This window comes from Onychostruthus taczanowskii, unplaced genomic scaffold (assembly GCF_017590055.1).
Source record: "Onychostruthus taczanowskii isolate IOZ18803 unplaced genomic scaffold, ASM1759005v1 scaffold6, whole genome shotgun sequence".
Classification (NCBI taxonomy): domain Eukaryota; kingdom Metazoa; phylum Chordata; class Aves; order Passeriformes; family Passeridae; genus Onychostruthus; species Onychostruthus taczanowskii.
The window spans coordinates 8,344,412-8,355,454 of record NW_024503679.1 but is presented as its reverse complement, the minus strand read 5'-3'; the positions used below and the strand labels follow the sequence as shown (position 1 = coordinate 8,355,454).

General features: G+C 39.1%; 1 protein-coding gene across 4 annotated transcripts in view; it reads right to left on the bottom strand.

Moving 5' to 3' along the window:
* Positions 1 to 6,494: 6,494 nt before the first annotated feature.
* The window catches only part of GALK2 (galactokinase 2), a 46,673-nt gene continuing 42,124 nt past the window's right edge, over positions 6,495 to 11,043 (bottom strand). For 2 of the 4 annotated variants that reach the window (XM_041418972.1, XM_041418975.1), the window contains 3 exons: positions 8,029 to 8,073; positions 7,873 to 7,944; positions 6,495 to 6,972 (listed from right to left, as the gene is read on the bottom strand). In XM_041418972.1, the coding sequence (XP_041274906.1) occupies positions 6,765 to 6,972; positions 7,873 to 7,944; positions 8,029 to 8,073 (325 nt within the window). In that variant the 3' untranslated portion in view covers positions 6,495 to 6,764. The remainder of the gene's footprint in view (positions 6,973 to 7,872; positions 7,945 to 8,028; positions 8,074 to 11,043) is intronic. The other 2 variants (XM_041418973.1, XM_041418974.1) reach the window with 2 other exon arrangements.

Sequence of the window (11,043 nt, the reverse complement as noted above, 5' to 3'; positions counted from 1 at the left end):
AGCCCCTGTGTGCCCCTCTGTCAGCTCTGGAGGCTGGTGTGCATTTCACAGCTGTGTCCTCGCTTCCAGGCTGCTTGTTCTTGCTGGATGAACACAGCTAAGGCAGGGAGAAAGGGCATCCAGGGCAGTCATGGGCCAGGGGCTGATAGCTGAGGGTGGTACTAAGAAATCCCACAAATCTTGACAGTGTTGTTCTGCCCAAAAAATTTTATTTATTTAACCATTTAATTTGTTTTAGGAAAAATCAGCTTAGGAAGGCATACCACTGCAATCATATAATCAAGAAAGTTAAACATTTTATGACTTTTAGGCAGCACAATAAATTTTGAAGGTTTTCAGTAACAATTGCAAGAGGCCTGTAGGTCCAGCTCCTGAAGCAGCTCCCAGAAACCATCCTATTCCCTCTAGAGGAAGTATTGAAAATCATTTGCAGCCAGTGACCCCTCTCTCCCCGCTGGCCATCATCGGGTTATAGATCTTTAGAAACAAAAGCTACCCAGGCCTTCACTCACTCTCTCAAATGGTCTTCTGAAAATAAATGAAAAAAAACAAAATAATTTTTAAAATCAAGGCTATTCAGAGCTCCTCATCTATTTTGCTGCTGACATAGTTAGATTGGCTGTGGAAAGATTGCAGAGGAATTTGACAGGATATATTTGTAGAGCCAAGGCCTGACCATAACCAACTTGGAAAAAAGCCCAATAGGTATTTTTTCCTTGACCTTTAACCCTTTGTTCCCAAATTTTTTCATTCATAGATACTATTTGGCTCTGACTAAGTTTATGATTCAGCTGTGGAGCTTCAACTTAATCTGACAGAAGTTCTGTAAATCCTTGCTAGATGTTTTTGGTTCTGGTTTTAGCTTCTGGTTTCAGTTAGACTTTTTAATTCAGCTATGAAAGTTAGAGCTTTATGTTCCTAAATAAAATTAGGTTCAGCCCTTCATAAAAAACTTCTTACTCTTGGAGCTGCTATAGATGTTTAAAAGTGGTGCTCTGATTTTTAAATTTTTTCCCCTCATATACAGGGTCTTGTCTGAATTCTTTTCTAGATAGAAGGCTGAAAAGGAAAAAGAAAGAATGTTCCCAGGGAGAAAGTCAGTAGAAAGTGCCTCACCATTTAATCAGAACAATTTAATTCTGTTGATAATTGATCAGTAGAACACAATTAAAAAATCCTGCTCAATGTCAAAACAGCTCAGCCAAAAAAAACCCAAAAAGCATGTATTTGTCACATGAGGGACAGATAAGAAACCAGAAAACGTAGAACAGCATGAATAAAACCTTCCACCACATGGAATTTGGCAAAAAAATAAGGTATTTAATAATATTCCTGAGGAATTGCTGTAAGAGCTTCATACAAACCTGCTTCAGTATCCCTTGAAAAATTAATTTGTATTTTAAAAAAAGAACCCCACACATCTGGCTTGATCATTGACTGATAAAATATATTTTTATTCCCACCTCAAATCACACACAGCTTGGCTGAAAAGAAGACAGCTGCTTGGGCACTAGTTGTGTTTCAGTCTGAAGTACATCTAATCTTTACTGATTTATTTGATTCTCATGTGCCAAGTGCAGAAAGTTGTGCTTCAGTGGGAAGAGAATTTTTTTTGTTTTAATATTAATGTGTAATTTTGGCCAACAAAGAAAATGTTTAGAAGATGATAGCAGTTCTCAAAATGTATTAGACTTAAAATCCAATAAGTATAGCCAGTGCTTTTGTATGAATCTTCCTCAGTTTGTTGCTTGTAGAGGAAGCATTGCTATTGGAAATCAATCTCAAGCATTTTAATGATCAATTAATTCTGAAAGCTCCTTAATTTCTTCTCATCTGAAGCTTAAACATTTTCTACTTGTCTACAGTTTTTCCATTGTTAGGTCTGATGCCTATGATGAATTTGGTCTGAGTGCCTTAAATTACTCGTGAGATTTGGGCACGTTAGCTCTATGTGCAAACTCTCCCTGTTACTGTATTGCTTGAACTGTTTGCAGGGAGTATGGGATGGGTAAATCCACCTTATGCTGAAATCAGTGACCAAACCTGCAGAGGCCTCAGGAGCTCCAGAAAACATTCACCCACAGGTTTCACTGGTCAAACAGTCATAGGTGACCAGAGGAAAAACACGTGCTGAAGGAGCAGTGGCTGCAGTGTAGCAGCTCCAGCCGTGCAAGGCAGGGCAGCACTGCAGCCCAGGGCACTGCCCACCCTGGGCACAGTGACAGCTGTCTCTGTGAACCCAGAGCTGTCACAAGAGGCTGTGGTCTGTCGTGTGTAAGAGAATCTCAGTTACTTGTGACACAAGTCCAAAAACACAGGGCAGAGTATGAGAGATAAGATCAGTACCAGAATTAATCTCTTGTCTCTGTTTTATGAGATATTGAATCTCAGAAGAGCATTTGATGAAAGAACTGGCTGAACTGCAGAGCTGAGAGAGGACAGATGGGTCGGCAGCATTGCTTGCCATTGCTTCCTCTGCCAGTTCTCTGTGCACTGGGAAAATCTGTCAAACAGGGCTGTATCACAGCGAGCAATTTGCAGTTAGTTTTACATTCCCCACTGTAGTCCTTTCTGCATTGTAAACTAGTCTCTTATCAATACCTAGCCTTCAATCTCAATTCAGTGTGCTGCATGATTCACAGCACAGGTTTCATGACATTGTCTTACCAGTCCAGTTTTCATGCTACTGGTACTTTTTAGTATAAGTTCTTTTAGAGAGGTCATTTTATGTTGATGAACCTTATAATGACAAGAATCGGGGAGCACTATGTCAGTCCTGCCCAGAACAGCTATAATTTGCAAGGTATCTTTTTTTAGAACAGGATACTCTTGTGAATGTTGTGTATCTTTAACTAGATCTAGTTGGGATTTAGCACACAAATAAGCTTCGTAGTTAGCTGAAAATACAAATCTTTCATTTGACTGAAGCTGTAGTGAAGCAGTTGCTCCAACACATCAAGATGTTATTAAAGAGACACATGGACTCAGAGAGGAATTTCAGAAGGATTATACTAAATAAGTACTCAGCAGTTGCTAAAATAAAAGTTGGCATTCAGATCATATTAACTAGAAACCAATATTCCCGAAAATGTTATGTAAGTAATTATTATATATTAGGTTGCCATATGTCCGTGTGTGTGCTGTGTCCAAGACAGCAAACATCAAATGCACTGTTGTGATCCCCTCCCATCGAGTGAATGGTAAAATTGCTCTCGTGCTATTTCAGAGGATGAGCGTGTTCCTGTGTAAGAGACACAGTCAGCAAATGCAGTGATGAAGACATACATGTCAGTGGGATTACCCTAATACAGGGTATTAATATGGCACCAGGCAATGATGCTGCACCCGGATGTCTAACAGTGTCTCCATTCCAGATCCTTTTTGGAAATGTTTAGAGCCCATTTACTGCATGCTAAGATTAAACTCCTGATTGAATGAATTACAGTCAGGCCTTAAGATAAAATTACACTCCCTGGATAATCATAGCTTGTGCTAACCTTTATTGGGTGCAGGGACATAGACACAAAGGATGAGGAAATGCCAGAGGCACTTAAAGACTGAGGCAGAGAAGGCATTAATAGTAAGAGCAGTTGTTCTCTGGGTACCAAACCCCCTGAGCTGGAGGAGAGGGCCAGGGATCAGAATGAAACACCTGTAATCCAGGGGGAGATTGTCAGTGATTTCACTGCCACTTGACTTCAACACTCACAAGTGTCTGGGGCCGGATGGATCCACTCAAGAGAACCAAGAGACCTGGCGGAAGTGCTCACTGAGCCATTGCTCACTGAGCCATTCCATCATTGATCAGCAGTTTCACCAGAGGGGGTTTAGATTGGATATTCGGAAAAAGTTCCTCATGGCAAGGATTGTCAAGCACTGGAACAGCCTGCCCAGGGCAGTGATGGTGATCCCTGGAGGGATTTAAAAGATGTGTAGATGTGGCACTTGGGGACAGGGTTTGTGGTGCACTTGTCAGTGCTGGCTCAGTGGTTGGACTTGATGGTCTTAGAGGTCATTTCCAACCTAAACAATTCTGTGATCTGATTTACCAATCAGTGTTACTCTAGCTATAGAAGAGATTTTTAAAAGGTAGTCAGGAAAAGCTACTAAAAATACAGACCTGGAAAGTCTTGCTTAGGCAATATGCTCGTGGGCTTCTGCTCTAGACTTAGACATTTTCATCAAAATTTTCTTCCTTTATTGTTAGAGATACTTCTAATATCTTTGCCCCTTATCATTCTCATGATCTGATCATTGGGGAGTTTTACTATTATGTAGAAACATGTCTTTAAAGGTTTAAAAAACAAGCAAAAAAACCACCCCAAAACATATTTTTTTTTCTGTTTAAAAAGAAATATTTACTTCCTATATATAGTCAGAAAATAAAAATGCCCGAGTGCCCTTTTTATGTAAATAGTTTGAATTCTGTAGGTTTTTCCATGGAAGTTAGGTCTAAATTTTACTGGGCAAGAGATTAATCAGAAGTTTAGAACTTTTGGGTTTATTCTTTTGTGCTGTTTTCTTTTATATTTGGTTTCCTTTTCTTTGTTTATGAGAATATAATTTATAAGATTCATTGTCAGAAGATTTTTGAAATGTACTGCAGCCTGCGTGTTGTGGGGAAGATTCTATGACCTTGTGTGTCATGCTCGACTTAAAAAAGAAGAAGGAAAAAACCCCATACTATATTTTTATTCTGCTCATATGCTGATTACTGTTTCCATTAATCCAGCTGAACTAAAGTTATATGCAAATATCTTAATGAAAGGCCTAGTATTTACTGTATTCTACTCCATTTTTATGACAGGCTAATAAATTGGAATTCACTGGAGTAAGCTCCAGATTGTATTTCATTAGGAAGTTGGTAACAAAGCAATAGAAATATTTTCTTAAAAATATCTGTGGTTATCTTACACATTATTGAAGATACTTACCTGATTTTTTTTACTTTTTGGGGTCCTATAATTACAGGTTTATTTGAATGCACAGTATATCTACTACATTAGAAATGGGTTACAAGATATTAAGTTTCAAAGATGGCAATAGGGAATGTTGTAAGATTAGCCCATTCTGTAATTCTGCAAATTGTTCAGAACTCTTTCCCCTCGCCCTTGCTGTCCTCTTCTCACATGCATCCTTATAACTGTCCTCCCTCCAAAATGTCTTTTCATCTCCCCCTGTGCCTAGAGCCCATCCTTTTCCTCTTCAGTGTTTGATTTACTTGACCCAAGTACTCTGTTCCACTTTTCCTGGTTGTCAGAAGTAAGAGATCTTCTCTACTGATATTACTGCTACGACATTCCCCTCTGAGGTTCCTGAAAAGATCTGGTAGTTTGCATTGGCTGTTGTTCATCTGCTGTGCTCAGGTTTGGCAGAGCCTTCTCACAGAATTAGGAGCTTCTGAGAATTTGGGTTTGGCCTGGTTTAGCAGGAGTAATGTACAGAAAATCTGAGAGATCTCTAATTTGATGCAGACTTCTGGACATTAACTTGTGCTTAGCATCACAAAAACGTGCCCAGGGCCAACTCTTGCTGTGTCTTTTATGGCTGCAAGGGCTGTGACACAACCAAATCTTCTCTTTGGTTTTCTTTGGAGAGAGCAGAGAAGTGGAAGTTTGTGCAAGAGAGAGGCCACAGGAGCCTGACTTTCCCTTTGGGAGCAGGGTTAGGACATCTTTGGGGGATCCTGATGTACAGTCCCCTTTCTGCAATCACAACTATTTCTCCTGCTGAGGAGGCAGGTTATGAACTGTAGGTCGGTACTGCCAGAGCAGTTAAAGGAGATGGCAGGAGCAGACATGGTAGCAAGGTCAGAATTTGTCAGTAATGTCAATGACATTTTCCCTTGGTCCTACTTAGAACTTACTCTTGCTTAGTACAACTCAGTAAATTCTCTCATTAATTATTTCTTCTACATTTTAATTGTTCTTTTACATGGTCAGCAGATCATATTTAGTCCTTTATAACAGTTTTGCATAAAATGAAAATGTTCTGTGACGTAGATGCACAGCTGGGACTCAAGTATGAGAGTATGGTGTCTGGATAACTCAAAATCCATTTACTTCATTATTTGCTCATTCACTTAAGCTGTCACATCATACAGCTCATGAACAGCATTCATTTTTGTTGAAACTTTCATACCTCCACAAAGATACCTAAGAAATATCATTAGGAGAAAAGTTGTCCTACTTAACATAATGTATTCCTAATGCTTTACTTGGCCTGCAGGTGCTCCTCCGATATTATAATTAATTACAACAGTAATTAACCTACTTGTGGAGAATAGGAAACTTCAAATGTCTAGCAAGTTTTTGAATGCTTCAGTTTAATCTTCCTTTTTCACAGAACACTCCAAACAAAACAATGTCCAGGATGCGAAGAGGAAAAGCACTGAACAGCCCTGCAAACACCTCAAGGTGCCCTCCCTCTGCTGAGGCAGCTCACTGCACACCTCATCTTTCTTTTAATACAGTAAAGGGAAGAGAAAGACACTGTAACAAATCATCATCTTTATTTCAATTGCAGTTTTCCCTGTCAGTAGGTTTTAGTAAATCAGTATTTATACTGAAAGATATATTAAATATGGGGAAAAAAAGACTTTTATAATCAAAGTGCTTTCTTTTAATTGCTTCTTCAGAAATACATTTTGATAATAGCAACTGCTCATTACAATACAAACCAGAAAAAGCGTTCATGTACTGTGGCACGGGAAGTACTGCCAGTTCTACATGCCCTGCATAGTTTCTTTAAAATTTTTACGTTCTTTAGGCCTCAGCAAAAACCAAAGCTCCTCTTCCAGGTTTGGTAGCAAACAGACTGTTATTATCCACTGCTAACCTTTGGCCATCCGTTTGGTAATAAGCTTTTTTTACATTTTTTAGGAAAGTGTTCAGCTTGTCAGTAGGCACCATTGACACAGTGCAGCCACCCCATCCAGCTCCAGTCAGACGTGACCCAATGGCCCCAAATTGCCTAAAAGAAAATAACAGGGGAAAAAATAATGTAAAATAAACCAAAAAGAGATACTCTGTCATATATAAAATTTTTATAGAAAACTCAGATGTGTTTTGAGTATTCCCACGTCATCAAGCTTTTCTGATGTTCACTTGCTTGTATGTAACACTACAGGAATTTGCAGTTACCCTTTTGGACCAAAGAAAAGTGCTGATGCCTTAAACTGCAATATAGTAATTTCTGTCAATTCCAAAAGTCCCCCTGTTTTCTAAAGCTTCAGTATCAGCTGTTTTTAGGATCACAGCACAGCTGAGATGAAGAAAGCAGGAGAAGAAAGGAATTGTGTTAGCAAGATTCATAAGACATCAGAAGTGAAAACAGAAATACATGACAAAAATAACAAAAGAGGGTTCATAAACTAATTGCACAGGATGTAGGCATGCAAGCCATTTTCTAATGTGGCAAAGACAAATAGCTCTATTCTTCCAGGACAGATCTAAACCATGCTGAAGATTCACAGGCTTCTGCAGGACTGCTGAGCGTGCCAGTCAAGAAAAGGAGAGTTCAGAGACTCTCAAAAAGTCATAGAGTCACTGCACTCTGTATAAATAAACTCACATAACTTCTGTTTATATTGAATGGACATAGTTGGGTATCTCTCTTTAGAGGAACCTCATGAACTTAAGACTGACAGTAGAGGTAAAGTATGAATGTAGTCCCAAAAGAAAAAAATGCTTTTAATAAGGAGTGTGAACAGAAAGAACAATGACAAATAAATGACATGCAAAATATAAACCATTCCCAGCCTCAAGATACTGGCCTGCTAGAAATGTCCTAGAGCAAATCCCATGCTGTTACACAGCAAGACTCAGATGCCATCTCATTAGAATTTAGAATTGTTTTCAATAGTTTGCTTACCTGTGTTCCTGATCTCTACTTGGAAAAAGTAGGAAAAGACCATGTAATAAGTTACTCTGGGGCTTTTCTAACCTAGTGAGAACAGAACGAGTCAGATTTAGAAAACTCATCTGAAATATTATTCTTGTGGGAGATCTAATCTGACTTACAACTTACTTTTGATGTGTTTCCACTAGCCATGCACAGAGAAATTCACCAGCCCTAGAATATGTTAGAGGGAGAGACAAGATCATGTGAATAGCACTGGAAAATGACAGCTCATTTGGAGTGGGCTGTTGTAATTCTTCATGTGTGCATTTTATGTTAAACGAATCTGGTGTAGTGCTGGGTTAGTAGAGGTTTAGGTCATATTTCAAGCAAGTACTTGCATATGTGTTTGATTCTAAACACACATCTCTTCTTGAACAGAAACACTTTCTTCAGTGTGTCTGTGTGGTGCCACCCTTCATATTGACTCGATTTTATGTTCATTCTGCATTTCCTGTTGATGTTTTTTTTTACTTATTGTTATTCCTGTAAGCCACTCACTCTCTGATGCAATTTTGGTAGTTTCTAGTCCATGGAGCAACCTCCTAAAATGAGCAGGATCCAATCCAGTATCAGTTGCAATCAATAAGGATATTCCCATTGACTTTATAAGGCCCAATCCACTTTTCAGACTCTGTTAAATGAACTGTCTGTACTCATTTTGTCTGTTACCTCAGACAGAACTTCGTATTTCAGATGGTGTCTGGCTTTTATTTTGGTAGGCAACCGAAATCCCTTCAGAATTGTTCTGAACCTTTCATTGATTTCATAATTCTCTGTGGTCATGCTCATGCCTCATTTTTACTGAGTCATTTTCGAATACTTAGTTGAAATAAAGCATAAAGTAGACAGAAAATATGCCTGTTGCAGAGCTGAAGTCACTGTGTTTCAAAATACTGTGGCTTAACAGTGTCAAATGTGGTGGCAGCAGCCACCTGGGGCTGCTGAGGAACTGATGGGCACTGATGCACCATCTGAAAAAGGTACCTGGTACTACATGGATCCAGGAAGGAGCACCTAATTCTGTGTCTGCAGGAGATGTGGTGCCTGGGAGGTTCCTAGGTCAAACACAAGGAAGTTGTCTTTGGAACAGGTCTGAAACAGCCTCATTAAAGTTTTAATCAGTTCAGTACTAAGCTGGACCCCTCTGGTAAAGTGGGATTCCTGGCCAGACACTCCTCTTGTGCACTGGGATCTTTTTGGAGAGGAGTCTGAGCAGACAATCTTGTGGATGGGGAGCTGACCCCACGCCGTGGGAGGTGTGGATTTCATGTGTGGGAAGGCCCCGCGTGCTGCTGGGCTGTGCTGCAGCGCGGGGCAGGGAAGGCAGGGAGCAGGATCATGTGTCTGGAGTCCAGGGCTGGGGCACTCAGCTCCCAGCCCCAGGTTCTGGCCTTTGCTTCTGCCCATGTTTATGTTGTTCCAGCCTTCACTGGACACTAAGAGAATTAGCTTATGGGGGTGTAAATGAGTAAAAATATGAACAGTGCAGCAAAGGAAAGAAGAATAAAAGAATAAAAAGAGGGAGTAAAAATGGAAATCTCATAGTTTGGTATATGAAAACAGTAGGCAAGACATGGTAGTAGTCCATTTTAAAAATAACTGTGCTTTTAAGATGTAAAAAAACCCCAGAGCAATATTGTTAATTTGAAATACTTAAAATTATGAAGTCGCTTTTCAGAAAGCATGGAGTTAACATGGTAATATTTAAATCTATAAATGGGGAGGATTGTGCTTATTCTGCTTTGTAATTTAGTTTGCATTGAATAGCATCTTTAACTGTTTCTGGCTTTGTTGAAATTTCAAATTATGCCATGATTGCAGGCTCTGCAGCTTTAAGAAAATAATCAGTGGAAATGGTAAGAGTCTTGATAAAATGCAGAATAGTGCTGGCTACCGTAATGAGCTGGATGCAAGGTACAATCTGTATCTTTTTAAAGTGGTCAGAGAGGATTCATCTGTCTGTCATGTAAGAGGCATGGCTGGGAACACAAAAATTACCAGGATTTATAGCACCAAAAGATGGAGAATAAGAAAATGAAAGTAAATTATGTGCAACACTAAGGACTGAGATATTTTCAACAGTACCTAACTTACTCAGGAGCTCACATCCTATTCTCTTCCTCTTAATTGTTTAGTAAATCTGCTGTGTTACCTGCTTTAGAAGACTAACAGGTAAACCAGTTACTAAGAGCATGAGGAGGGTTAGAGAAAGCACAAGTCTTCAATCTTTGCAAAATGAAAAAAACAACTGACCAACTCGTGGTTACTGTTTTCAGCACTACAAACCACAGCAAGTATGGATCCCTTTCTTTCTTGGCAGTGGTTATACAGTAAAGCATAAAGATCTAGGCAAAAGAGAAAACATCTGGATATGCAGATTATTCTTCACAGTTTAAACCTTGTAAGGAGAGAGCAGCAGTAGACTCAGGCAATTCTGTGGAATGTATTTTTGGAAAAGCTTTTGAAAGTTACAGGGCGGCTGTATATTATCGTGAGTAAAGAATGTAATTTATGTAGTTCCTGACCATTTCTATAATCACATCAGCCAAGTCTTCCTGGAGTGACTAGTGATTTTATGTTCTTTAGGTTTTTTAATGTACAACTTAAGAAAAGTTAACACTTTTTTTCCAAAAATTAGATGCTGGCTTAAGCTGCATTCGTCTAGAGGAGCTATACACTTTTAGACATCTAATTACTGAATTAGAAAAAGATTTAATATTAAACTTCTAGAGAAGAAAGATGCATTTCTTAGGAAATATTCTTGATGGGACAAGACTGTAAAGAATAATGAAAAAACAATTTACTTTTTTCTGTGCAAACAATATGATAAAAAAAAAACAGATGAAATAATTTTAATACATAAATTTGAAATCATTCCATGTGAATGACACTCCACTGTGGTACTTAGCTCTGCCCATCATATACTGTGGGCTCTTCTGCTGGTAGATCAGAAATCTGATGTAACATGGGCACACACATCACTTTTTTCCTTTATATTTTATATTTTGCTCCCTGGAACTGAAATGCTCCGATGAATTTTAATTTAATTTAGAAAAAATCCTAACTGCTGCTTTCCTTTTGGTGCTGTGGCTGTGCTCCTGCCTGCCAGCCAGTGTCCCCCTGCCTGAGCTGGCTGGAGCT